We start from the raw sequence: 27,955 nt of genomic DNA on the forward strand, positions 1-27,955 counted from the left end.
GGAGGAGGGGGCGGCCGCCACGACCCTGGCCCACCCGCCCGGCCCGCGGCGAGGCTGGCCAGCTCGACCCGCTCTCGGGCTGGGGCGGGAGCGGCGAGCCCGGGGAGATGCTGCGTCACGGCCCAACATGGACGCGGGCCTCGGGTCCTCCTCGAGGGCCGGGGCGGCCGGAGCCCAGCGTGCGGAGGCGGGGGCCCGAGGCCCGGCAGGCGCCCTGGCTTTGAGACCCTCCCCCACCGGAGGCTCGGCTCCTGGGGCCCCGGGGTCGCGGGGGGAAGAGACCCCTTCCTTCCCGCCTCGGGGCCCAGGGCTCTGGGGGCCTCCCCGTCCGTCCCCCTCCTCCGTCCTGGCGGCCAAACACAGACACCCAGAAACCTGCTCCGCGGGCTCCCATTCTCTCCGCCCTGGGCCTGCTTCATAAAGGATTTTCTCTTAGCGGGCAAAAAGGCACTCTTTTTGCTATTATTATTTTTTACTTACCCGCTCAGCCTGGTTCTATGGAGTCTAGGAGATGGAGCTGGGCGGTGGTTTTAGAGACGTTATTATAAAAAGTATCTTTGTTTTTTGATTGTTTAGTTGGGAGGATTGGGGGTTACGGTGTTGCCTTTTTTGTTGTTACCTTTTTGCAAAGTTAAACTCTCTCTTGGCATTTTCTGTTTCTTCCTCTCGGCTGCAACCTTTCCAGGGCCGGGTTGGCAAAGAGACGGCTTCGCACGGGGCTGGGCTGTTTACCGCTCTGGATATAGCAATGGTGTGATTGTCATTAAAGGGACAAAAGGCAAAAACAACACAGAGTCAAACAAAAGGCGCCGCAGCCATCTCAAACACACACTACCGAGTGAGCGTCGGGTGCTGGGCTCAAACCAGCTAGGACTTGTTTTCTAATTTTAATCTAGTTTCCTGTGACGGCTTTATAGTCTTTCTACACAAAGAGAAGGTCTTCCTTTCTCTCTGACTCCCCCCCCCCACCACCACCACCACCAAGATGAGAAAAACAGGAGCTGTTTTTCTTCGAATAGATCGATTTTCAAAGAAAGTGAACGACCTACTGGGGGAAAAAGCTGACTGGCATTTATTGCTGTAAACAGTTTTCAAAGCTTGAAGCCCAAACCTTAGCTTCATAGAGGCAAAATCGTCCAGAAGCATTTCACTAGCTTATTATTAGACAAGAGATACAAAGGACAGACATGCAGATAAAGGTTCGGAAAATTAAGGACATCTCAGCCAACATTAACATGAAAAACTGTACTGCATTAAGGACAGAATGGATTGGGTACTTACAATGTTAAAGGTTTTAAAAACTTAAAAAAGTAACCACTGCTCACAATTTTTTTTTGTTGTTGTTGGCAGCCATTTCGCTAGTCCTAAAACTATACGTAGAAAACATTACCTTGTTAAAAAGAAGTTAATAAGATGACCAGGTTTAAGTGTTTAATAGAGGAAATTATATTTAAAAATTTATTGTTCAAAGAGAATACAGATTAAGACAGCTCCAAGCTCCCCCAACCCACCCAAGAAAAAAAAAAGAGTTAAAAAAATTAAATATGTCATCTACTTAAGGTTTTTTGGAATTCAAAACTGTTAACTGCTGACATTAATGGTGTGCTATGACCTAGTTGTATATTACAAGACAAAATGGATTCCAAGTCATAAGGAAAAATCCAGATCTTTTTAAAAGGTCTTCTTCATTCTTCCAACTGTGGGTCCTTTTAGCCTGTTGACAAATGTTAACCAACACATTCAGGCGTCCAGAACTGGATGGTGGAGTCAAAGGAAAAACGTTCCCCATTTGCAACAAAGGAAAAACCCACTTGGCCATTTAATTCCATTGCAGAAAAATGGCTGCCTCATCTCTTGGTGTCTCCTTGGTGTCTGATGAAGGATGTCTGGAGAGCGGCGTCTAATAACTCAGGCCCTATAGAAGCCGCGCGCTGATTGGCTGCCGCGCCCTGCCGCCCTACTCCAGCCAATTACCTACCCACGGCCCCACGACAAACCCCGAAAAGACCCCAATATGAGAGACGGCCGGCGCGAAGCCCCAGCGACGCGGCCGGCTCGCGGGGCCGCCCGATGGGGGCCGCGGGCGCGTCCTCGCCGAGCCCGGAGCCTCGGAGTTGAACGCACAAAATGGAAGCCGCGCGCTGATTGGCCGCCGCCACTCCCGGACCTTTAATAAAGAAAGGGGAAGGAAAAGATAAATGCAAAAAAAAAAAAAAGGGGGGGGGACCTCTGTGTCGCTGGTGGCTGGAGGAAAGGGGGGGGTGGAGAGAGAGAGAGAAAGCATGTGTTCAGGACAATTACAGGGCGCTCCCCTCCAAAAATAAAGAGAAAATAGCTCTTTTCACCCAGGTCCAGGCGAAAGCTGCATCCTCCCCGGAATGTGCATGCTTAATGGAGTTCAAAAACCCTGCTTTCTCCTCGCCAGCCCAGCTCCGGGGACAGGCAGGGCCGGGGGGGGGGGGGTCTCCGGGCCGGAGGGAGCCGGAGCCCGGGCCCCTCGCTTGCAACTCGCCGGGACTCGGCGTCTGCCTTTCCCCCCGCGGCTCCGGGCCTCCAAAACAACAACAACACCACCACCATGGCCGGGCTCCCCTCTCCCGAAAGAAAAACGCAGCAGCCCCAGCCCCGACCTCCGGGCCCCCACGCGCCCACCCCCGGCCTGGCCAGTTGGCAAACACTTTGGGGGCGCGGAGCGAGCGCCCCCCGCCCGGTCCCCGCAGGATAAATACATTAGAAGGCCCCCCCGGGGGCGGGGGCCGGCGTGCGGGCGCGCGCGGGCAGGGTGGGGGGCCGCCGGCCCGGGCTCGGGCGGCGCAGCTGCCGCGGCCGGGAGGGCGCCCGCCGGGAAGCGGCGAAGGCGAGGGGCGGAGGCGGCGGCGGCGGCGGCGGCGGCGGAGGAGGAGGGGGAGGAGGGTGAGCGCCGGCCGCTCGGCGGTGTATTGTGGGATGCGCGGCGCCCGGGCGCCCAGCCTCGGCCGCCAGCCGCCTCCCGGGCAGCAGCAGCGGCGGCGGCGGCAGCTCGCGGCCCCGCAGCCCGGCCGGCCGGCCTCGGCGCCCGCGGGGGCCACCATGTTCTGGCTGGCGGCGCGGGGAGGCCGGCGCCCGGCGGGGATGTAAGCCGCGGCGGCGGGCGGCGGGCCGCGGGGGGGCGCCAGGCCTGCAGGGCCGCCAGCCACGCCGGCGCCCAGGCCGCGGCCGAGCTGCGCCCGAGCGCGGCGCCGCCCGGGGACGGTGGCCGAGCGGCGGCGGTGCTCCCGGAAGGGTGCTCGCGCCCGTCCATTTTTATTCCCTGCATTTTGGGGTGGGGGAGGCGGCGAGACGGCTCCCGGCGGGGAGGGCGGGAGGGGGCCGGCCCGCGGGGTCCCCGCTCGCCCCGACGGCCGCCCCTTGCCGGCTTCCAGGTTGGGTTAACGGCATGGAGAACAGCCACCCCCCCCAGCAGCAGCAGCAGCAGCAGCAGCAGCCCCCGCCCCAGCAGCAGCAGCAGCCCCCGCCGCAGCCCGGCCCGGCCTCGGGCGAGAGGAGAAACCACCATTGGAGAAGTTACAAGTTGATGATCGACCCGGCGCTCAAGAAGGGGCACCACAAGCTGTACCGCTACGATGGGCAGCACTTCAGCCTGGCGGTGAGTGGCCGCCCCCCGCCCGCGCCGGGACCCCAGCCCGCCCCCGCCCAACTGTCAGCCCGCTCCCGCCCCGAGCGGCCCCGGGGCTCGGCCCCCGCCCCCCCGGCCCCGGCAGGACCCCCGCCCGCCCCGGAGCCCCCCTTCACCCCGATTTCTCCCCCGCAGATGTCCAGCAACCGCCCGGTGGAGATTGTCGAAGACCCCCGGGTGGTGGGGATCTGGACCAAAAACAAGGAGCTGGACCTGTCGGTGCCCAAATTCAAGGTGGGGACCCCTCCCCCGCGCCCCGCCGGGCCTCCCCCTCCCTCCCTCCCCGAGTTCGAAAATAACGCCAGCCCGGCCGGATTCTGAGTTCCCGCCGTCCCGAGGGCTGGGAAGTTTTGGCGGGGAGGGGGAGAGGAGGTCCCCCCCCACACCCCTTCCCGGCCACGGTAAACAAAATAACACTCGGGGAAACTGTAATCCAGGCGCGGATACTGTATCCAGCCCGCCCAGCTGGGGGCTCCGGGTCCCCACCTGGCTCGGCTCGCCCAGGGGCCTGGCCGGACCCGCCCCCCTCCCCAGCCGCGGCCCTGCCGAGGACGGCTTCCCAGCCAGCTCCAGGGGGACCCCGACTCCCCAGCTCGGAGAGGGAATGGGGTTGGGGAGAGGGAAACTGTTTCTTTTACCCCTTTTCCTTCGGAACCCAAAGGACTTCCAAGTTCCAAACGATTTAATCCTCCGTTTCTCGGGCCCGCCCGCGTGCATTTTTTTCCCCCAAAAAAAATTTAAAAAAATTTTTTTTAAACTACATCCTTGATTGTTTTCAACCGGGCCGGCTGGCGTGGCCAGTGCAGAATGTTGGTCTCATTGCTTTTTTAAACTCCCTCCCCCCTCCCGCGGCCCCCGCCAGATCGATGAGTTCTACGTGGGCCCGGTGCCTCCTAAGCAGGTGACATTTGCCAAGCTGAATGATAACATCCGAGAAAACTTCCTGAGAGAAATGTGCAAGAAATATGGCGAGGTGGAGGAGGTGGAGATCTTGTACAACCCCAAGACCAAGAAACACCTGGGCATCGCCAAGGTGGTCTTTGCCACGGTCAGGGGGGCCAAGGAGGCCGTCCAGCACTTACACAGCACGTCGGTTATGGGCGACATTATCCACGTGGAACTGGACACCAAAGGTCGGTGTGGCGCCCAGGGGAGGGGCGCGGGCTGCGCCCTGGCCCTTCCTGTCCTCCGCGGCGTCGGGAGCCCCCTCACTCTTTCCTCGGGATCCCCCACGACCTGATTTATTTTTTCGAGACCCCCCTCTCTGGAGGGTAGAGTCACGTGGGGCTAAATGTGTTGTCTGTTGCTAAGAGACAGGCTATAATTTACCAAACTTGCCGGTCCTTGGCCCCTGGGCCCCGAGGGACCACCCCGAGGTTTCCCCACCTCCGACACCCCCCGGGCCCCTCTCTGAGCCCTGGCGGCTGGGTTTGTAGTCCCAGCGCTGCCGCTGTGTTAGGGGAGGAGGCACTGTTTGTTTATTTGTAGGGGGCAGAGAGAGGGAAGGGGCTCCAGCCGTCAGAATGCCTTTAAAGAAGAAAAAGACAAGGTCCCTGAACTAAGAGAGAATCCTTAAGGATGGGGTGCCCCCTCCCCCGGACCAATCTGGGCCCGGAGTGTTCATTGATAATGTTCCCAATAGAGCCGAGGGGGCGGGCTGCTCTGGGTACTCTGGGGTTGACACTCCGTCTTCCCTCCTCTCTTAAAGAGACCGCAGCAACCTCCCCCGCAAGAGTCCAGAGCGGTTCCCAGCCAGGCTGGGGAGCCACACCTCCTACCCTGGGGCTGCAAAGGCACCCCACCCCGTGCCACCCGGCCGGAAGGGCTCCCCGGGCCCTGGGCTCTTTTCCTCACCCCGGTTTGCCTGTGGCCTAAGAGGTTCCTAGCGTCCTGGGAGAAGGTGCCGATGCCACTGTGAGGTCCGACGCCCACTGGGCCCCCCCTAACCCTGCCTGGGGGGTTTAGTCACGGCCCCAGAGGTTTGGGGGCTTCTGAGCTAAGCCTTTTTAAAATTTTGCCTTTAATAATTAACATGGATCGGAGTCCACGGGACCTCGTGGTCTTGGGTGGGCAGACCTATCCCACACACAACTGCCAAGTCTATACCTAGTGGTGTGTCTTCTTGGGGCACCAGCTTGTGGTTTGTGTGCAATCCACAGCCCCCCCCCCCTCCGTGGTTCCTCAATCTCCTAGGCAGGGGGCGGGGCCTGTGGGCTCCTAAATGGACTTACCCTCCTGGGCGGGACTCTTCCCCCTGGACCACGTGCAGTCCAAGCCCCCAAACGGGGCAGCATCTTTGGGAGCAGTCAGGTCTCACGATTTCATTTCTGTCTAGACAGTAAATAAATAAAAGCCCCTGGAGCCTGCCACCTAAGTTTGTATTTCTAGAAAAGAGGCTAGCAAAGTGCACCGCGTAGCTCCAGGAACGTATCTTCTTTGCATATGTAGGCAGCTGCCTCTGAGGCTCTATAAATACGTAGGGGCCCTGGTGTGTAAAGACGGAGGGGTGAAGGGTTCCCGGACAGGCTCAGTGCCATTTGGTGGGGATTCGCTGGGGCCCTAGGCGCTCCCCCGGCGGATGGGGCTCGGCTTGCCGGAGGCTACAGCAGCAGCAGCGTACTGCTGGAGCGGGTTTTGCAAACTCTGCTGGTCACTTGGCCCCAGAGAGTGAACACACTGTCACCTCTGTCCACCGGACTTCCTCTGCCCTTGCTAAACCTGCTAACGTGAGGCGTGAACGGGGGGCTGGGAAGGGCTCCTACTTTGGGCACCGCAGCCCAGGTAGTGGGAAGGGGTTTCGCGCTGGAGGAGGCAATTTTGGATCTGGGAGGAGATTCCTGACTCCACAGGTTTTAAATTCGGAATATCACTAGCAGAGAAATCCGTTTAGCAGCTTCTTCCTTAAGGAGGGGAGAGAGCCGGCGTGGTGGCGCATGCCCATCATCCCAGCACTTGGGAGGCTGAGACGGGTGGGGGGGGGGATCGCACACGTTCAAAGCCAGCCTCAGCTGCTGAGTGAGGTTCTCAGCCACTTAGTGAGACCCGGTTTCCAAATAAAGTATAAAAATAGGTCTGGGAGCCGGGCGTGGTGGCGCACGCTTGTAATCCCGGCGTTTGGGAGGTGGAGACAGGAGGATCGCACAGGTTCGAAGACAGCTGTGCTGGCTTAAGAGACCCTGTTTCCAAATAAAAATATAAAAAATAGGTCTGGGAGCGTAGCCCGGAGATAGAAGGGTTTCCAGGAATTCCAGTACCACCAAAATAATAATAATAATAATAATAATAATAATAATAATAATAATAGGTTTGGGAGTATAGCCCGGAGGTAGAGAGCTCCTGGGTTCCATTCCCAGTACCACAAAAAAAAAAAAAAAAAAAGAGGAAGAGGAGGAGGAGGAGGAGGAGGAGGGGATCCTGGGGGAAGTGTGGAGGGGCTGGAGCTGCCCCGGTCCTGGGGGCTCAGACATGAGGCACCCACAGAATGCCACACGGGTTGGAGTCTCCACGGGTCCTGCCAGACCCAGGAGCCTTGCTGAGAGCCTCCCCCTCCCCTCTCCATCACAGGGGAAACCCGCATGCGTTTCTACGAGCTGTTGGTCACCGGCAGATACACCCCCCAGACCCTCCCGGTGGGCGAGCTGGACGCCATTTCTCCGATCGTGAATGAAAGCCTGCAGGTGGGTTGGTCGCCACAAGCATCCCCATCACCACCTTCCCCGCCGGCCCTCCACCTCTGGGAAGCCTCCCCCACCCCACCAGCCCCCAACCCTAGCCGCCAGCTGCAGGGTCTCGACACCCTGTGTTCCCCAAGCTCAGCTTGAGGGGTCTCCCCTGGGAGAGCCCCGTGCTCCCCCACACCGGCGGGCATTCCCAGAACGCAGAAGCCACACTGCCACCTAAGCGTGACCAGGTCCGGGGTCCTCGCTCTGTTGTCCGCGGTATGCCATGGCCCTGGCCACAGAAAGCAGAGGAAAGACTGATCCCGCTGGGTGCGGTGGCGCAGGCTTGTAATCCCAGCATTTGGGAGGCTGAGATTGGAGGAGCGCGGTTTGCAGACAGCCTCAGCTAGTTAGTGAGGCCCTTTGCAACTCTGTGAGACTCTGTTTCAAAAGAAATAGTAAAAAAATTGGGTAGGGGGGTGTAGCTCGGAGGTCAAATGCCTCTGGGTTCCGTCCCTAGACCTGCAAAAAAAAAAACAAAAAAAACAAAAACAATTAAAATAGGGCAGGGGCTGTAACTTGGAGGTCGAATGCCCCTAGGTTCCCTCCCCAGACTCAAAACAAAAACAAAAACAAAAAAAAAGACTGATCCCCAGAGCACCTCTGCCCTGGCCCTCGCAGACCAGTTACCTTGGGGGTTTACCTGCCTGCCAGGCGCTTTCCTTGAATCGCATTATTTTGCAGTACTGAAATAGAACCCAGGGGCACTCTACCTCCTAGCGACACTCCCGGCCCTATTTTTTATTCTTTATTTTGAATCGGGGTCTCACTGAGTTGCAGAGGGCCTCACTAAGTAGCTGAGGCTGTCTGCGAACCACAATATCCTCCTGTCTCAGCCTCTTGAATGCTGGGATTACAAGCATATGCCACCACACCCAGTTTTTTTTTTTTTTTTTTTTACGGGTCTGGGGTGGAACCCAGGGGCATTTGACCTCCAAGCTACACTCCCTGCCCTATTTTTTATTCTTTATTTTGAAACAGGGTCTCACTGAGTTGCAGAGGGCCTCACTAAGTAGCTGAGGCTGTCCGCAAACCGCGATCCTCAGGTCTCAGCCTCCCAAATGCTGGGATTACACGCGTGCGCCACCACGCCCGGTTCCCCAGTCCTATTTTTTATTATTTTGAAATAGGGTCTCACTAAATTGCAAAGAACCTCACTAAGTAGCTGAGGCTGGCCGCAAACCTGGAATCCTCCTGTCTCAGGCTCCCAAGGACTAGGATTACAAGCGTGCACCACCACACCTGGTTTATATCACATTTTTTAATCCTGTGACCTTGAGGGGAGGCACAGCAAAGCCCTCAGCCACTCTCAGGCCCCAAGCGGTAGCTTTTGGTCATTCCTCTGCCTGAAAGTTCTTTTTTTTTTTTTTTTTTTTTTTTGGTGGTACTGGGGTTCCTGAAAGCCCTTCTATCTCCGGGCTACACTCCCAGACCTATTTTATATAGATATAGATATATTTAATTTGGAAATAGGGTCTCTTAAGCCAGCGAGGCTGGCTCTGAACCAGGGCGATCCTCCTGTCTCCATGTGCCACCACGCTTGGCCGTGCCTGAAAGGTCTTTGACATCTCCATTCTGAGGCAGAGAGGAATTCCAGCCTCTACCAAGATATCTGGGATTAGGAAAACCCCTCAGCTTCTCTGAGGCTAGTAGGCTACTCCTAAGAATAAAGTTAAGCCCGTCCTGAGAACCCCGCTTTGTGTGTGTGTGTGTATATGGTACTGGGGTTCCTGGAAACCCTTCTACCTCCGGGCTACACTCCCAGACCCATTTTTATACTTTTTTAAATCGGAAACAAGGTCTCTTAAGCCAGCGGCTGGCTTCAAACCTGCGCCATCCTCCCGTCTCCGCCTCCCAAGCGCGGGGATTACAAGCCTGCGCCGCCACGCCCGGCTGAGACCCCACTTCTTGGCCTTGCCCTCTAGAGCAGTTTGGCTCTGGGCTTCCCAGCAGTCAGAGTGAGAAGGGAAAGCAGCTGCATCCCTCACGTGTAAGATACCCCACCCTTCCCATCCTCAGAGCACAATCTAACTTCTCTCTTTCTCTCTCTAGCTGTCAGATGCCCTAAAGCGTCTCAAGGATGGCAGCCTGTCTACGGGCTCCTCCTCTGTCACTCCCAACAGCGGTGGGACACCCTTCTCCCAGGACACGGCTTACTCCAGTGGCCGCCTGGACACACCCAACTCCTACGGGCAGGGTACTCCGCTCACGCCGCGCCTGGGCACCCCCTTCTCGCAGGACTCCAGCTACTCCAGCCGCCAGCCCACACCCTCCTACCTCTTCAGCCAGGACCCCAGCGCCACCTTCAAGGCCCGGCGGCATGACAGCAAGTTCACGGACGCCTACAACCGCCGCCACGAACGCCATTATGTCCACAATTCTGCAGTTGCTGCGGTGGCCGGAGCCACGGCCGCCTTCCGGGGCTCTGTGGACCTCCCGTTTGGGGCGGTGGGTGGCAGCGGTGGCAACGGGGCGCCCGCCTTCAAGGGCCAACCGCAGGATGCTGCCTTGTTCGCTCACACGCCGCCGCCCGCCCAAGCAGCCCCCACTCCCGGATTTAAGGCGACTTTCTCTCCCTACCAGACCCCTGCACCCCCTTTCCCCCCGCCCCCCGAGGAGCCCAGCGCCGCAGCCCCCTTTGGGGCCCGTGACAGCGGGGAGTTCCGGAGGGCGCCTGCGCCCCCGCCGCTGCCGCCCGCCGAGCCGGTGGCCAAGGAGAAGCCGGGCACCCCGCCGGGCCCGCCACCCCCGGACACCAACAGCCTGGAGCCGGGCGGCCGGCCCACCTTCGGCTGGAGCCCCGAGCCCTGCGACAGCCCGGGCACACCCACCCTGGAGTCCTCGCCCGCGGGCCCCGAGAAGCCCCACGACAGCCTGGACTCGCGCATCGAGATGCTGCTGAAAGAGCAGCGCACCAAGCTGCCCTTCCTGCGGGAGCAGGACTCGGACGCCGAGCTGCAGATGGAAGGGAGCCCTATCTCCTCCTCCTCGTCCCAGCTGTCCCCCCTGGCCGGCTTCGGCGCCAACTCGCAGCTGGGCTTCCGCGGCCCTACGTCGCCCTACTCGTGCCCCTCCAGCACGGGCCTGGAGGACATCAGCCCGACCCCGCTGCCCGACTCCGACTCCGACGATGAGCTGGGCCTGGGCCTGGGGCCCCGGCCGCCCCCTGAGCCGGGCCCCCCGGACCCTGCTGGTCTTCTGGGCCAGGCGTCCGAGGTGGCCTTGGACCTGGCCGGAGACAGGACCCCGACCTCTGAGAAGATGGACGAGGTACCACCATGTCTGTCCCCGTGTCTGGGCTGGGCTGTGTCTCTGTCCCCCTCTCCCCCCTCTAAACAAGCGAGAGAGCAGGGCGGGTGCAGGCAGAGGCCACAGAAGAGGCCCCTGCGGAGAGCGCGTGGGGTTTAGAGTCCAAGGGAGGCCGCAGCGGGCAGTGAGGGAGGCACGAGCCTCCAACCCAGGGCTCGGAGGCTGAGACAGGAGGCCACAAGTCCGAGGCTGGCCTCCGCAGCTTAACTGTTTCAAAATGAGAAAAGTGCTGAGGGTGTAAGCTCAGTGGAGAGAGAGCCTCTGGGTTCAACCTCGTCAGTCGCACGCACGCACGCACGCGCGCACAGAAAGCCAGCTGAGAGCCTAGGGCGTGAATAGTTGGTCTGAAAGCTTCCTAGCAGCCATAGAGTTAGTAATTTCTCATTTATTTATTTATTTATTTATTTTCAGTATTAGAGATGGAGCATTCTACCTCTGAGCTGCACCCCCAGCCCTATTTTTTATCCTTGGGTCTGCACTGAGTTGCAGAAGACCTCACTAAGTAGCTGAGGCTGTCCTTGAACTCTCGGCCTCCTGGGATTCCGGCTGGGGCCAGTCCTTTCTGTAGGACTCTCCTTTTTTGGTGGGGGTGCTGCTGGTGGTGGTGGTGGTTCTGGGGATCAAACCCAGGGCCTCCTGTGTGAGAGGCAAGTACCTTACCACTGAGCTATCTAGGGAGAAACTCTGGTCTGAGCTTCTTTGGGGGGTTTGCAGAGCCCCCCCAGAGACGTGGCGGTGGAGAGGGTTCCAGGCCCCTTCTTGGTTGGGCGGCTTGGGAAGGACTGCGGCTGGTGCTGATGCCCAGGCGGGGTGGAGGAGGACTGGCCCCGGCTAGGCCAGCTCGGAGGAGTCCCCAGAAGTCTGATGCTCGAAGAGCTGGGGGAGCCGGGCAAGCAAGTTTTCCTTCCCACTCCTTGAGGGCGGAGCTGAGGCTGGTTTAGGGGGGCGGTAACCAGAAGCAGGCGTGGTCGGCCTCATCACCCAAACCTTTAGCGGCCACACAGCACTTGGGAGCGCCTAGGCCCCTTCCCGGGCTCCGCCTCCTCCTGGTCAGGCCCTGCCTGGCCGCCCTCCGGACACCTGCGCGGAGCTCCCGGGCCGGCGGGCATGAGCGGCCAGGGGCTCAGACAGAGCTCTGTGCCCCTGTGGGCAGGGGAGGAGGGTCCCCCTCCTGGCTCCTTTGATGAGGCCGGCTTAGCTGCCTCGGGGCGGAACAGAGAGGACCGCGGCCTGCCTGGCAAGGGGCTGCAGGTGGCTGAGGCTCCGGGGCCTCCGGGCAATTCTGGGGAAGTGGTTTCTGGTGGCAAGGGGTCCAGGCAGGGAGAGGTGACAGGTGTGCCGCCGCGGGGGCTGCCTGCGGCCGGGGGGTGTCCACCACGCAGACCAGCTGGTGCAGTGGCCGGATGGCAGGGCTCCGTGGATCCCCGGGCTGCTGCAGGCCGGGGAGCAAGGCGGCTGACGACCAGGAGCCTGGAGTCTCCGGGGAGCCCGGGGAACCTGCAGGCCGGGCCTCGGGCGCCCCCTGCTGGCGGCCGGGAGCAGCGCCTGGCCCCGTGGGGCTGAGTGCCTGCGTGTGCGTGTGTGTGCGTGTGCGCGCGTGTGTGCAGTCGAGCCTGCACCGCATCTGAGCGGCGTGGGGCGCGGGAGGCCCCTTCACCAGCCTGGGGCTCAGCGCCTTGGCCCAGGGCACTCGCTGCCCGAGCCCCACTCTGGCACCTGGCGCCTGGGCCGGTGGGTGAGCTGCTCGGCCAGGGATTCCTGCGGGTTCCCACCCGCCGCCGGGGCGGGGCGCGGCGGGGGCTGGAGCTGGCTGCGGCTCCTGCGATTGGCTGGCCGCGGAGGCCGGGTTAACCCTCAGTGTGCCGCCACCCCTGCCCTCGGCGAGGAGCCTGGCTCGCCTGGCTCGCCTGCTGGTCCCTTCTTACACCAGGGGACCGAGAGGGGTGTGTGCGTGCGTGTGCGTGTGTGCGTGTAGCGGAGACCCAGTAAAGCCAGGCCGCAGCTTCCTGCGCCTTCTGTAGGTTTTGTGTTCCTCTCCTCTTCTTTGACCTCAATTTCCCTTTAAGGCCCCCTCCCCTGGCCTGACCTCTGACCTCGCAGCGCACACAGACACCCTTCTGCCTTTACAGCTGGGTGCAGTTGCGCACACCTGTAATCCCTCTACTTGGGAGGCTGAGACAGGAGGATCACAGGTTCAAGGACAGCCTCAGCAGCTGAGCGAGGCTGTCAGCAACTTAGTGAGAAAAACAAAAATAATGCCGGGCGTGGTGGCGCACGCTTGTAATCCCCGTGCTTGGAAGGCGGAGACAGGAGGATCGCGCAGGTTCGATGCCTAAGCGACCCTGTTTCCAAATAAAAATATAAACTAGGTCTGGGAGTGTAGCTCGGAGGTAGAAGGGTTTCCAGGAGCCCCAGTACCACCAAAACAAACAACAAAGCTCTGGTGGCATAGCTCAGAGCTAGAACGCTCCTGGGTTCTAGCCCCAGTAACACACACCAAAAAACACCTCTTTCTAGGCTGGGCGTGTGGCTCAGTGGTAGAGTGCTTGCCTAGCAGGCGGGACTCAGGGCTCCAGCCCAGCACCCACAAAACAGAAAAAAGTTTCCTGAGACTCTCAAGAGGCAGAATAAGCCCCCCCTCTTCCGCCTGGCCCTCCTCCAGCCTAGCTCCACCTCCAGGAGAAGCCCCGTTCCCCCATCCCAAAGTGAACCCCCATCAGCTTTGGGCCCAGGCCACCCTTGCCCCCGAGCCAGTCCCCGACGGGACAGGTGCCCCATCCAGCTTCTTTCTTTTCTCTCCCGCCCGCCCTCCCTCCCTCCCTCCTTCCTTCCTTCCTTTCTTTTCTTTCGTACTGGGGATTGAACCAGAGGCAGTCTACCTCCGAGCTACATCCCAGCCCTGTTTTATGTTTACATTTGGAAATAGGCTCGCGCTAAGTTGCTAAAGCTGGGCTTGAACCTGCGACCCTCCTGTCTCAGCCTCCCAAAGTGCTGGGATCGCAGGTGTGCGCCGCTGCACCCAGCTCCCAGTCCCCTTTCTAACGGGCGGCACCCGCAGCTGGGTCTGTTTCCTCAGCCTGCCCTGCAAGGTTCTCAGGTAGATAAGACAGGAGACCTGGCAGGGCGTCGCAGCTCTCAGCACCACCCGCCCCCTACTCAGCAGGAGACTTAGCTGGCTGCAGCAATGGTGGCCCACGCTTGTAATCCCAGCACCTAAGAGGCTGAGACAGGAGGATCGCGGTTCGCAGACAGCCTCAGCTACTTATGCCCTTTGAAGCTCAGTGAGACCCTGTTTCACAACAATATAATATAGGGCTGGGGGTAGAATGCCCTTGGGTTCCATCCCTCATACTGCAAAAGAAAAACTACTTGGGAGCCCTTTGTGCTGACGCCCCCGCCCCCGGTCACTGTCTGCCAGGTCCTCCTGGCCAGCTGTGGACAGCAGGCCGAGCAGAGACCAGGGAGCCAGTTCCTGGTTCGAATCCTGGCTCTGCCTCTTCCCAGCTGCGTGGTGTGGGCGAGTTGCTCAAGCTGTGTGTGTCCCAGTTTCCTTGGTAGTAGCAGTGGAGACAGGGTTGTCCTAAGGATTTACTGAGTTAATGCACACACAGTGGCCCCGCTGAAGTGTCAGCTCTTAGTGATGTTGGTCTGAGTATACACTGTAGGAGGATGGGCTCCTCCGCCCTGTGCCTCTCGGCTGCCTCCCTCCTGGGCTCCTCCGCCCTGTGCCTCTCGGCTGCCTCCCTCCTGACTTGCTTGCTTTCTTCCTTTCTTTCCTTTTTTTTTTTTTTTTTTTGCAGGTCTGGGGTTGGAATCCAGAGGCATTCGCCCTCCGAGCTACACCCCCTGCCCTATTTTTCATTCTTTATTTTGAAACAAGGTCTCACTGAGTTGCAGAGGGACTCACTAAGTATCCGAGGCTGTCTGTGAAACCGCTGCGGTCTCAGCCTCCCGAATGCTGGGATGACGAGTGCGCCGCCACACCCGGCTTCTGACTTGCTTTTTTCTTTCGGGCTTTCATCCCGTTACCCATCCTCTTTGTCTGGAAGTTCAGCTCCTCGGGAGCAAGCTTCGTATCTGGCTTGGTCCCTCTGTCCCCAGTACCTAGAATGGTGTTTTGGGCTCAGGTGCTGGGCAGGGGTTTGTTGAGTGAATGAACCCTCACGGGAGCCCGGGAGGCGGGTGCTGTGATGCTCTTTATGGTACCAGAGAAGCTGAGGCGCAGAGGGGCCGGGACTTGCACAAGCTCATGTAGCCGGGGAGAGTCTTGCAGAAGGCAGCCTCCAACCCGGGCCTCCCTGCCTCTCCCTGCCCACTCCCCTGGCCTCTCCTCTCTCCACAGGGCCAGCAGTCCTCGGGCGAGGACATGGAGATCTCGGACGACGAGATGCCCTCGGCCCCCATCACCAGCGCCGACTGCCCCAAGCCCATGGTGGTGGCCCCAGGGGCGGCCGTGGCGGCCCCCAGCGTGCTGGCCCCCTCGCTGCCGCTGCCCCCGCCGCCCGGCTTCCCGCCGCTGCCGCCGCCACCGCCACCACCACAGCCCGGCTTCCCCATGCCCCCGCCGCTGCCGCCTCCGCCGGCCCACCCCGCGGTGACCGTGCCCCCGCCGCCCCTGCCCGCGCCGCCCGGGGTCCCGCCGCCGCCCATCCTGCCGCCGCTGCCGCCCTTCCCGCCCGGGCTGTTCCCGGTGATGCAGGTGGACATGAGCCACGTGCTGGGCGGCCAGTGGGGCGGCATGCCCATGTCCTTCCAGATGCAGACGCAGGTGCTGAGCCGCCTGATGACCGGCCAGGGCGCCTGCCCCTACCCGCCCTTCATGGCCGCCGCCGCTGCCGCCGCCTCGGCCGGGCTGCAGTTCGTCAACCTGCCGCCCTACCGCAGCCCCTTCGGCCTGGGCGGCAGCGGCCCGGGCCGCAGCCAGCCCTGGCCACCGCTGCCCAAGTTCGACCCCTCGGTGCCGCCGCCGGGCTACGTGCCCCGGCAGGAGGACCCGCACAAGGCCACGGTGGACGGCGTGCTCCTCGTGGTCCTCAAGGAGCTCAAGGCCATCATGAAGCGCGACCTGAACCGCAAGATGGTGGAGGTGGTGGCCTTCCGGGCCTTCGACGAGTGGTGGGGCAAGAAGGAGCGCATGGCCAAGGTTGGTGACTGGGCGGGAAACCGGGGGGCGGGGCTGCCAGGTGCCCGAGCCCTCCGAGGCCAGCCGGCCTGCTGCGGACCTGCCGTCGACCTGCCGTCCAACTCCACGGCGCCGCTGCTCGGCTTCTTAACTTTATTTACTTTTTGAGGTAGTGGGGATGAAGCCCAGGGGCATTCTACCTCCGGGCTACACCCCAGCCCTATTTTGATTTTTTTTTTTTTGGTGGTACTTGGGATTGAACCCAGGAGCATTCTACCTCTGAGCTACACCCCCAGCCCTTTTTATTTTTTATTTTGAAATAGTGCAATGTCATGCTAAGTCACCCAGATTGGTCTTGAACCTGCAATCCTCCTGTTTCAGCCTCCCAAGTACTGGGCATATAGACATGTGCCACCACACCAGGCTGGGTTCTCTCTCTCTCTCTCTCTCTCTCTCTCTTTTTTGTTATCCCCCCCCCCCGGGGATAGAACTATACCCACAGCCATTTTTATTTCTGAAATAGGGTCTCACTGAGTTGCAGAGGGCCTCACTAAGCTGCTGAGGCTGACCATGAAACTGGTCTCTCAGCCTCACAAGTACTCAGATGGCAAGTGTGTGCCGCCATGCCCAGCTCCAAATGACTGATTTGACGCCTATAACCCAGTAGCTGTTAGTATATTCATAGAGCTGTGTGTTCATCACCATAGCCAATCTTAGAATATTTTGGTTATCCTAAAAAGAAACCCTATAGGTGTGTGTGTGTGTGTGTGTGTGTGTGTGTGTGTGTAGTACTGGGGATAGAACCTAGGGACATTCTATCTCCAAGCTATACCCCCAGCCCTATTTTTATTCTTTATTTGGGAACCGGGTCTCACTAAGTTGTGGAGGTCTCACTAAGTAGCTGAGGCTGGCCACGAGCCTGCTGTCTCAGCCTCCCAAGTACTGGGATTATGAGCGTGCGCCACCACGCCCGGCTGAGTTCTGTATTTAACGGGTTGGAGCGGGCAAATCGGCAGAGTAGGCCTGATTTGCGTAGCCCGTGTCTCAGTACTGAGCAGCATGGGGCTTTTAGATTCCACCCCCCAGGAGGCCACGGTTCTGAGCAAGGGGTTGTAGGGCCCAGTTTGCATGGCGGGGGGCTGCTGAATCAGAGCAGGGTCTGCAGCTGGCCGAGGAGGGGCACAGTGCGGCCAGCCGCGCGGATGCTGAGGGGCCGCCGCGCCGCCCTGTTCTGACTCTGTGCCGCCATTGCAGGCCTCTCTGACCCCCGTGAAGTCGGGGGAGCACAAAGACGAGGACCGGCCAAAGCCCAAGGACCGGATCGCCTCCTGCCTGCTGGAGTCGTGGGGCAAGGGCGAGGGCCTGGGCTACGAGGGCCTGGGCCTGGGCATCGGGCTGCGCGGGGCCATCCGCCTGCCGTCATTCAAGGTCAAGAGGAAGGAGCCCCCGGACGCGGCCTCGTCCGGGGACCAGAAGCGGCTGCGGCCCTCCACCTCTGTGGACGAGGAAGACGAAGGTCTGTGCCCTGGCCGCTCGGCCCTCTCGCTGGATGCTGGGTTCCCCTTCGCCCCAGCCCAGCTCCAACACCTGTGTCTTCCTGTAGAGTCAGAGAAGGAGCGGGACCGGGACATGGCGGACGCCCCCTGCGACCTGGCCAAGCGGGACCCCAAGGGCGTGGGCATCCGCCGGCGGCCGGCGCGGCCCCTGGAGCTGGACAGTGGCGGGGAGGAGGACGAGAAGGAGTCCCTGTCGGCGTCCTCGTCGTCTTCGGCGTCCTCGTCCTCGGGGTCGTCCACCACCTCGCCCTCGTCCTCAGCCTCAGACAAGGAGGAGGAGCGGGAGAGCACGGAGGAGGAAGCGGAGGAGGAGGAAGCGGAGGAGGAGGACGAGGAGGAGGAGGAGGGCCCCCGGAGCCAGGTCTCCTCCTCCTCCTCCAGCACCTCAGACAAGGTCTGCGTTGTGGGAGGCCTGGGCGCCGGGCAGGCGGGCAGCCCGGGCCTCGCTCACCTGTCCTCTTCCGCCCCGTCCCCAGGACGACGATGACAGCGACAACAGGGAGGCAGAGAGCGAGGACGAAGACACGGCTCCGTCTGAGGCCAGCGAGCGGGACGAGGCCGACTCTGACGGAGGTGCGTGGGGCCAGGGTGGGGGCCAGGGCCGGGGCGCGGCCCGATGCTCTGGGCAAAACTACATGCTCTCCAAATATTCCCTCATTAAAACATGCACCAGCCAGGTGTGGCGCACGCTCGTCATCCCAGCATTCGGGAGGCTGAGACAGGAGGGTCGCGGTTCGCGGACAGCCTCCGCTACTTAGTGAGGCCCTCCGCAACTCAGTGAGACCCTGTTTCAAAATAAAGAATAAAAAATAGGGCAGGGGGTATAGCTTAGAGGTGAATGCCCCTGGGTTCCATCCCGAGTACTGCCAAAAACAACAAAAACAAAAAAAAATGCACCAGCCAGGCGTGGTGGCATATACCTGCAATCCCAGCACTGCAGGTTCGAGGCCAGCCTCAGCAACTTAGTGAGACCTTTCTCAAAGTAAAATAAATGGGTACTAGGGGTGTGGCTTGGAAGTAGAAGGCCCTTGGGTTCCATCCGCAGCATACACAATAAAAGAAGAGTTAACAGTTCTCCCATAGCTGAGGGCCACGCTAGCCCAGGCACCCCCAGTTTGAACTCAGCCTTACGGGAGGCAAGGACGCGGGGCTGGGGCTCCGAGGACCACGGAACATCTGTCTGTCTTACGCAGAGGACACCGTGAGCATCGCCACCTCCAAGGCCGGTGCGGACTCGTCCAGTGAGACTTCTGAGTCTTCCGGCTTCGAGTCGAGCTCCGAGTCCTCCTCCTCGTCCTCGGAGGATGAGGAGGAGATGGCGGCCGGGGAAGAGGAAGACGAGGAGGAAGAGGAGGCAGAAGAAAGCATGCAGGCCACAGGCGACGAGGACTTGGAGCCGGACAGGGAGGACACGGCACTGGCCTCGGCGGCACCAGCAGCAGAATCCCTGGCCCCAGAGGAGGAGGAGGAAGAGGAGGAGGAGGAAGAGGAGGAGGACCTTGAGGCCGAGGCCCCAGGGGAGCGGACCCCCAGGCCGGAGGAGCCCCCCTTGCCTACAGGGGCTGAAGACCTGGCTGCAGTCAAGGAGCCTCCCGAGGAGCTAAGCCCAAGTCACGAAGAGGCCATGCTGCTGTCTCCGGAACCCCCGGCCAGCGAGGCAGAGACCCAGCCTCCACCGCCCCCGCCTTGTATTTCAGGTACCACCCACCGCAGCTGCCCCCCCCCTCCCCAAGGAGGCAGGTGTCCCCGCTGACACACCCCCTGGCCCCTTCCTGAGTCTCAGAAATGGTACCAGAGCTGATCTACCTGGTGCTGGCCTTGTGCCGAGGGCAGGGGAGGGCGCATTTCTCAGCAGCAGGGGTCCCCAGTGGCTGCGGTCATAGGCCTCCATGAAAGGCAAGTGGGGGCCTTGGGGTGCCAGGCCAGGTAAGGGGGCGTGGCCTTCACGGCCTCCTCGAGCCATGCGCTACTCGCCAAGGGCTCCTACGGCGCCATCCATACGTAGAACTTTCTGCAGCGATAGAAGTGTCTCTGCTGTGCTGTAGAGACCGAGCTCCCGAGATACAAGGCCAGAGACCCTGACACCCAGGTCTGTAAGCTCACTGTAGCAACATGTGCTTGGGACCTGCCTTTACTGAGTCCTTCAGGAAAGAAAACTATGCTGTTGAACATATTTTTTATTTTATTTGACCACAAACCACAGGTCTTTGAACAGTGATTGGATGTTAAGACTCTCCCCCCCGGCACTGTTTAGCCTCTAGCAAGGCAACGGTGGCCAGACAGATGAAAATATTTGTCTCTGGAGCTTATATGTGAGAGCGTGGTAGGAGGTGACAACAGATAAATTAGAAAGTGTTTTCTAATGGAAAACATTAGCCAGTGGAAGGAGAAACTTGACGGCTGGCAAGGCCTGCAGAGGAGCGCCTTGTTACGTTTTGTCTTGGGCCGGAGGAATATAGTTTTGTTACTTTGGTGCCGTGGTGGTGGTGGGACTTGAACCCAGGGCCTCTTGCATGCTGGGCAAGCGCTCCACCACCCGGCTACCCCCAGCCCCAGGAGTGTGCTCCTGAAGGCGCAGTGTAAGGCCAGCCACACTGTCTCCTCTGTCTTTGACTCACCGACATAGAAGCCGAGCACCTGTCTTGTGCCTGACGGGGCTGAGTCCTAAGTGGTCTTTGAGGGGTTCAACGGGGTACAGCATCGGTGCCCCCGGAACCTGGGGGCTCAAGTAGCCAGCAGCGGGAAGAGATACGGGAATCGCATGCTAACGCCCGGCTTTTGCCCGTCTCTCTGCAGAGAACGAGCTGGAAGCAGCGCCCGAGCCCCCGCCCGTGCTCCCCGTACCTCTGCAGCCCCCGCTGCCCCCGCCGCGGCCAGCGCGGCCCCCCAGCCCGCCACCAGAGCCCCAGGCCCCAGAGCCCCCACCCCCGCCCGCCCCCACGGAGCCTCCCCCCGAGGACCAGCCCCCGCGTACTCCAGGCCTCTGTGGCAGCCTGGCCAAGTCCCAGAGCACCGAGACCGTGCCGGCCACGCCGAGCGGGGAGCCCCCGCTGTCGGGCAGCAGCGGCCTGTCGCTGAGCTCCCCGCCGGTGCCCGGCAGCCCCTTCTCCTACCCAGCCCAGTCCCCCAGCCTGAGCAGCGGGGGCCTCCCACGGACACCGGGCCGGGACTTCAGCTTCACGCCCACCTTCCCCGAGCCCGGCGGGCCGCTGCTCCTGCCCGTCTGCCCACTTCCGACTGCCCGGCGTGACGAGCGCTCAGGGCCCCTGGCCTCCCCGGTGCTCCTGGACACGGGCCTGCCGCTGCCCCTGCCGCTGCCGCTGCCGCTGCCCCTGGCCCTGCCCGTCCCTGTCCTGCGGGCCCAGGCGCGGGCTCCCACGCCGCTGCCACCCCTGCTGCCCGCCACCCTGGCCCCCTGCCCGCCCCCCATCAAGAGGAAGCCGGGCAGGCCCCGGCGGTCCCCCCCGTCTATGCTGTCCCTGGATGGGCCGTTGGTCCGGCCACCTGCAGGGGCTGCCCTTGGGCGGGACCTCCTGCTCCTGCCAGGACAGCCACAGACCCCCATCTTCCCCGGTGCCCATGACCCTCGGGCTGTGACTCTGGACTTCCGGAACGCCGGGCTGCCCGCGCCCCCGCCGCCCCTCCCGCCCCAGCCCCCGCCGCCGCCACCGCCGCCGCCCGTCGAGCCCGCCAAGCTGCCCTTCAAAGAGCTGGACAACCAGTGGCCCTCCGAGGCCATCCCCCCCGGGCCGCGGGGCCGCGACGAGGCCCCTGAGGAGTACGCGGATCTGGCCAAGGCTCCGGGCCCCTGGCGCCGGCCGCCCAAGAAGCGCCACGAGGACCTGGTGGCGCCCGCCGCCTCGCCCGAGCTCTCGCCGCCCCAGCCCCTCTTCCGGCCGCGCTCGGAGTTCGAGGAGATGACCATCCTGTATGACATCTGGAGCGGCGGCATCGACGAGGAGGACATCCGCTTCCTGTGCGTCACCTACGAGCGGCTGCTGCAGCAGGACAACGGCATGGACTGGCTGAACGACACGCTCTGGGTCTACCACCCCGATATCCTGCCCGCGAGGGTCCTGCCGGCGGCCGGTGGGCTCCGGCTCCAGTGCAGAAGACAGTCGATTGTCTTGTCTTTTTTTATTGTGGTGCTGGGGGTTGAACCCGGGAGCAGTCTACCTCCAAGCTACACCCCCCAGCCCGATTTTATTTTTTAGTTTGAAACAGGGTCTCATTAAGTGGTTGAGTGCCTTGCTAAGTTGTTGAGGCCGGCCCCAAACCTGGGACCCTCCTGCCTCAGCCTCCCAGCTACTGGGATGACGGTGTGTGCGCCACCGCGTCCAGCTGAGGTTGTAGAATGTAGTGGCAGGGCCAGAGGCTCCAATGAGCAGCTACTTAGCCCAGCCTCAACACCTGGGTCCTCCTCGATGGCCCCTGAAGTGAGGGCCCTTCATATTCCCGTTTGATATGTGAAGAAACCGGGGCTCAGAGGGAGAAGCGACCGCCCAAAGCCATCGCTGTAAAGCGGTGGGAGCGAGATTTGAACGCAAGCAGACCGGCCTCTGCCGCCGGAGCTCGCTCTGACACCGGCCGGATACTTTCTTGTAACTGTAGCCCAGCCGGGTTGGAGCTGTGTAAACCCCCCTCTACCATACTGATTTTTTTTCTTTTGGTATTGGGGATCGAATCTAGGGACATTCTATCTCTTTTTCTTCTTTTTTTTGTGGAACTGGGGATTGAACCACCCAGGGGCAGTCTACCTCTGACCTATACTTGTAGCCCGATTTTATTTTATTTTTTATGTTGAAACGGTCTCGCTGAGCTGCCGAGGCCGTTCTCGAACCTGCGCTCCTCCTGTCTCGACCTTCCAAGTACTGGGATTACATGCATGCACTGCCACGCCCTGTTTATTTTTTTAATTTTTATTTATTTATTTATTTTTATTTTTTGTGGTACTGGGAATGAAACCTAGAGGCTTTCTACACTCCCAGACCTATTTTAGATTGTATTTGGAAATAGGGTCGCGCTAAGCTGCTGAGAGCCTCACCAGTAGCTGAGGCTGGCTTCAAAACTGTGCCATCCTCCTGTCTCAGCCTCCCAAGTACTGGGATTACAATTTTTTTTGTATTTTGAAACAGTCTCACTCAGTTTCCGAGGCTCGCTTGGGACCTGCAATCCCCCTGTCTCAGCCTCCCAAGTCCTGGGCTTACAGGCATGCAGCCACCACGCCTGACCAGTTTATTGAGCCTTTACTTGTCTCGGGAACGCTCCTGAGCACCCCGAGCGTACCTAATCGTTCACAGAGGCATCACGGACACCCCAGTGTGCAGGTGGGAAACTGAGGCAGAAGGTGGTTAGTGCATATCCCAGGGTCCTGGCGGAGGAGGTGCAGGGCAGATGGTAGAGGCTGGTGTCTTTCTTTCCGAATACCAGGCACTGTTTGGGAAGTGTCGGAGCAAAGCCTTCATGTGTCTTCATGGAACGGGTGTCAGGTGGTGTGGGGAAGAGATAATCAAGTAGGCAAATAGGCTCGGGAGGCTGAGACAGGAGGATCGCGGCTCATGGCCAGCGGCAGCTACTTAGGCCCTTTGCAACTCAGTGAGACCATGTTTCAAAATAAAGAATAAAAAATAGAGCTGGGGCCGGGCGGGGTGGCGCACACTTGTCACCCCAGCATTTGGGAGGCTGAGACAGGAGGATTGCGCAGGCCGGGGAGGCCGGGCCTGGCGGGACGCATCCCCTGTGGGACCAGAAGGGGCTCTCTGAGAAAGTCCGTGTGGCCCTTGACCCACGCCCACCCACCAGCCTCTCTTCGGCCAAAAAGAAGAAGCGGGAGGACGGCATCCGCGAGCACGTGACAGGCTGTGCCCGCAGCGAGGGCTTCTACACCATCGACAAGAAGGACAAGCTCAGGTACCTGAACAGCAGCCGCGCCAGCACCGACGAGCCCCCCGCCGACACCCAGGTACCGTCCCGGCCGCCGCGGGGTGCGGGCGGCGAGGGTGGGAGCTGAGGCCGCCGCCGGCCCTGGCCCGCAGAGTCGCATCATCAGAGGACTCTCTGTATATGTATATGTGTTCTTTCTTCCTTTCCTTCTTTCTTTCTTTCTCTTTCTTTTGTTATCAGAGGAATATATATATATTCATTCATTCATTCTTTGTTTTTTTCGTTATCAGAGGACTATATATATTCTTTCTCTTTCTTTTGTTATTAGAAGACCATATATATATATGTATTTTCTTTCTCTTTCTTTTGTTATTAGAGGACATATATATATATTCTTTCTTTCCTTTTTTTGTGTGTGGTACTGAAGATTATTGAACCCAGAGGCATTCTACCTTTGAGCTATAGTCCCAGCTCAATTTTATTTCTTACTTGAAAATAGGGTCTCAATACGTTTCTGAGAGTCTCACTGCTTGCTGAGGCTGTCCTCGCACCTGTGCGCCTCCTGTCTCAGCCTCCCAAGCACTGGGATGACAGGCCGCCACCACAGGTTTAATGGGTGCGCCACCACGCCCGGCTGGGTCCCGTCTTTTCTAATGCGGTGCTGGGATTGGACCCAGAGGCGCTCTGCCGCTGAGCCGCGCCGTCAGCCCTTTTGGTTTTTCATTTTGAGTCTCGCTGGGTCTCTCAGGCTGGCCTTCAACTTGGCAATCTTCCTGCCCCTGCTTCCCGAGAAACTGGTATTAGAGCTGCTGCACCTGGCTCCTTTCCTTTCTTTTCTTCTTTTCTTCCTTCCTTCCTTTCTTTTTTTCTCTTTCTCTCTTCTTCTTTCTACTGGAGATTGAAACCAGGGATGTTCCACCTCTGAGCTACACCCTACCCTTTTTTCTTTTCTTTATTTCTGTGTGTGTGGCAGTGGGGATTGAATTCAGGGGCTTTCTACCTCTGAGCTATACCCTCAGCCCTATTTAATTAAATTTATTTATTTTCTGTTGTACTGGGAATGGAACTCAGGGGGTAGTCAGTACTGCTGGGGTATGCCCCTAGCCCTATTTTATTTTTATTTCAAAACAGGCTCTCCCTAAGTTGCTGAGAGCCTCCCTAGGTTGATGAGGCTGCCCTCAAACCTATGATCCTTCTGCCTCAGCCTCCCAGATACTGGGATTACGGGCATGAACCACCACACCCAGCTCTTTCTTTTTTTTTTCTTCTTGAAACAGTCTCGCTGAGTTGCTCAGGGGCTCACTAAGTTGCCGAGGTTGGCCTCAAACCTGCCATCCTTCGGTCTCAGCCTCCCATGTTCTGGTATTACAGGCCTGTGCCACCGCTCCCAGTTTTATTCCTTTTCATAGTTGAGCCAATGTCCACTGAACACCTGCTGAATGCCAGGCACTGTTTGGGAAGTTTCGGAGCAAAGCCTTCATGTGTCTTCATGGAACGGGCGTCAGGTGGTGTGGGGAAGAGATAATCAAGTAGACACATAAGCCCGGGAGGCTGAGACAGGAGGATCGCGGCTCATGGCCAGCGGCAGCTACTTAGTGAGGCCCTTCGCAACTCAGTGAGACCGTGTTTCAAAATAAAGAATAAAAAATAGAGCTGGGGGTGTGTAGCTCAAAGTTTCAATCCCCAGTACCGAAAAAAAAAAAAAAAAAAAAAGGTTGGGAGTATAGCCTTAGAGATAGAATCGCCCTGGGTTCCATCCCCAGCACCGCCAATAAAATAATAAGCAAAAATAATAAGGGCTGGGGTTAGGCTAGGGTAGAGGTAGAAAGGCGCTGGGCTCAATTCCCAGTATAGCGTGTGCACGTGCGCACACACACACACACACACGTGCGCGTGCACACACAGCAGGAGTGTGATCTTGTTCGGGGGCAGAGGGAGAGGAAGAGCCTGGAGTCTGCCAGGCCTGGGGACCCTCCGAGCCCCGGGCAGCTGCCCCTCCCGTGCCCATGCCCATGGCCGTCCTTGTGCCCGCAGGGCATGAGTATCCCCGCGCAGCCTCACGCCTCCACCCGGGCGGGCTCGGAGCGGCGCTCGGAGCAGCGCCGCCTGCTGTCCTCCTTCACCGGCAGCTGTGACAGCGACCTGCTCAAGTTCAACCAGCTCAAGGTAAGACGGGGCCCGCCCGGCGCCAGGCCTGGGGCGCCCCAGCCCCGCGCGCACCCCGCGCTCACCCCGCTCCCCTGGCCTCTCCCAGTTCCGGAAGAAGAAGCTCAAATTCTGCAAGAGCCACATTCACGACTGGGGGCTGTTCGCCATGGAGCCCATCGCGGCCGACGAGATGGTCATCGAATACGTGGGTCAGAACATCCGCCAGGTAGGTGCGGCGGGCCGGACGGCGCGGCCGGCGGGCAGACACCGGGCGGCCGGGGCTGACGCCTGCCCGCGACAGGTGATCGCGGACATGCGGGAGAAGCGGTACGAAGACGAGGGCATCGGCAGCAGCTACATGTTCCGGGTGGACCACGACACCATCATCGACGCCACCAAGTGCGGCAACTTTGCGCGTTTCATCAACCACAGCTGTAACGTGAGTGTCCGCAGCCGGGCGCCTGGGACGCGGCCCACGGGCGCGTGGCGGGGACAGAGGGCTCCCTCTTCTCGGCCTCGGTTCCCCGTCTGTGCAGCGGGTGCGTGAGCCTGGCGCTGCTGTGCGGAGACCGAGGTGCTCAAGAAGTGGGAGGGTGCCGGGCGCGGTGGTTCTGTCCTCCCAGTACCTGGGAGGCTGAGACAGGAGAATCGCAGGTTTGAGGACAGCCTCACCAAGTAGACTCAGCAGCTGAGCTACCCTGTTTCAGAACAGAATTTGAAAAATGGGCCCGGCATGGTGGCACACGCTTATAAACCCAGCTTTCGGGAGGCTGAAACAGAATCGCAGTTTTGTGGACAGTCTCAGCTACTTAGCGAGGCCTTTTGCAACTCAGTGAGATCTGGTTTCAAAAAAAGAATAATAAATAGGGCTGGTGGTGTAGCTCAGAGGTCAAGTGCTCCTGGGTTCCATCCCCAGTACTGCACACACACACACACAAAGCATTGTATGTATGTATGTATGTATGTATGTATGTATGTATTTATTTGATGGTGCTGGGGGTGGAACCCAGGGGCTTTCTACCTCCGGGCTATATTCCCAGACCTATTTTATATTTTATTTGGAAACAGAGACTCACTAAGTTGTAGAGGGCTTCACTAAGTAGCTGAGGCTGGCTTTGAACTGTGCGATCCTCCTGTCTCAGCCTCCCATGTACTGGGATTACAAGCATATGCCACCATGCCTGGCTGGGAAACTATTTTTATCTTTTTTTTTTTTTCTTTCTTTTCTTTTTTTTTTTTTTTTTAGTCCTGGAGATTGAACCTGGGGACACTGTATCTGTGAACTACGCCCCAGCCCTTTTTATTATTATATATTGATTTATTCTTTTTTTTTTTTTTTGCGGGTCTGGGTATGGAACCCAGGGGCATTCAACCTCCACGCTACACTTTCTGCCTTATTTTTTATTTTTTATTGTTGAAACGGGGTCTCACTGAGTTGCAGAGGGCCTCACTAAGTAGCTGACGCTGTCTGTGAACCGCGATCCTCTGGTCTCAGCCTCCCGAATGCTGGGATTACAAGTGTGCGCCACCACGCCCAGCTTGATTTATTCTTATTTTGTTGTTTTGGGACTTGAACCCAGGAACATTTTACCTCTGAGCTGCACCCCCAGCCTTTTTCATCTTTTTTGTTTGTTTGGAAGCAAGGTCTCACTATGTTACTGAGGCTATCTGAACCTGCGATCCTGTGTCCACCTCCCAAGTCCTGGGATTACAGGCGTGCCCAGCTTCTATCTTTATTTTGAAATAGGGTCCTGCTGAGTCGCTAGGGGTCTTATTAGGTTGCTGAGGCCGGCCTCCAGCCTGTGATCCTCCTGGCCCTGCCTCCCTAGCTCCCTACTCTTGGGATTCCAGGTGTGAGCCACCACATCTGGCTATTTTTTTTTCTTTTTTTTTTTTTCCGGGTCTGGGGATGGAGTCTAGGGACATTTTACCTGCAAGCTTGCATCCCCTGCCCTATTTTTTATTTTTTATTTTGAAACAGGGTCTCACTGAGTTGCAGAGGGCCTCACTAAGTGGCTGAGGCTGTCCGCGAACCGCGATCCTCCTGTCTCAGCCTCCCGAATGCCGGGATGACAAGCGTGCGCCGCCGCGCCCGGCTCACGGCTGTCATTTTTGTTCGCCGTCAGAGACGAGGGTCTTTTTGTCCCGGATGGGTCTGAGCCCGGAGCAGGCAGCCCGCGGGTAGGGGTGCGGTGGGCCCCGAGGCAGGCCCCGCGCTCACCACCTGCCCCCCGCCCGCAGCCCAACTGCTACGCCAAGGTAATCACGGTGGAGTCGCAGAAGAAGATCGTCATCTACTCCAAGCAGCACATCAGCGTGAACGAGGAGATCACCTACGACTACAAGTTCCCCATCGAGGACGTCAAGATCCCCTGCCTCTGCGGCTCTGAGAACTGCCGGGGGACCCTCAACTAGCCCCCGCCAGTGCCAAACGCGAGGGCCTCCGCGCCCGGGCCCCTCCGGCCCAGGCCGGGCCCCCGCCCATTTCAGGTGCTGTCCCCTCCCCGCGGCCGCGCCGGGCCTGGCCCCCAACACTACCCGGGCCCGCCCGCAGCGCAGCCCG

General features: G+C 59.5%; 1 protein-coding gene across 1 annotated transcript; it reads left to right on the plus strand.

Annotated features, from left to right (window-relative positions):
- Positions 1-1,187: 1,187 nt before the first annotated feature.
- SETD1B (SET domain containing 1B, histone lysine methyltransferase) lies at positions 1,188-27,807 on the plus strand (the record flags this gene model as incomplete). Its single annotated transcript, XM_080717582.1, has 19 exons — positions 1,188-1,245; positions 2,668-2,857; positions 2,998-3,113; positions 3,402-3,625; positions 3,791-3,889; positions 4,518-4,788; positions 7,220-7,332; positions 9,427-10,644; positions 15,026-15,826; positions 17,060-17,764; positions 17,838-17,934; positions 18,555-19,058; positions 20,158-21,450; positions 21,834-21,885; positions 23,164-23,323; positions 25,279-25,410; positions 25,499-25,618; positions 25,694-25,831; positions 27,634-27,807. 19 exons carry the CDS (start codon positions 1,188-1,190, stop codon positions 27,805-27,807), a joined length of 6,465 nt encoding a protein of 2,154 aa, XP_080573708.1.
- Positions 27,808-27,955: the final 148 nt, after the last annotated feature.

Source organism: Muscardinus avellanarius (assembly GCF_963383645.1).
Source record: "Muscardinus avellanarius genome assembly, chromosome: 21".
NCBI lineage: Eukaryota > Metazoa > Chordata > Mammalia > Rodentia > Gliridae > Muscardinus > Muscardinus avellanarius.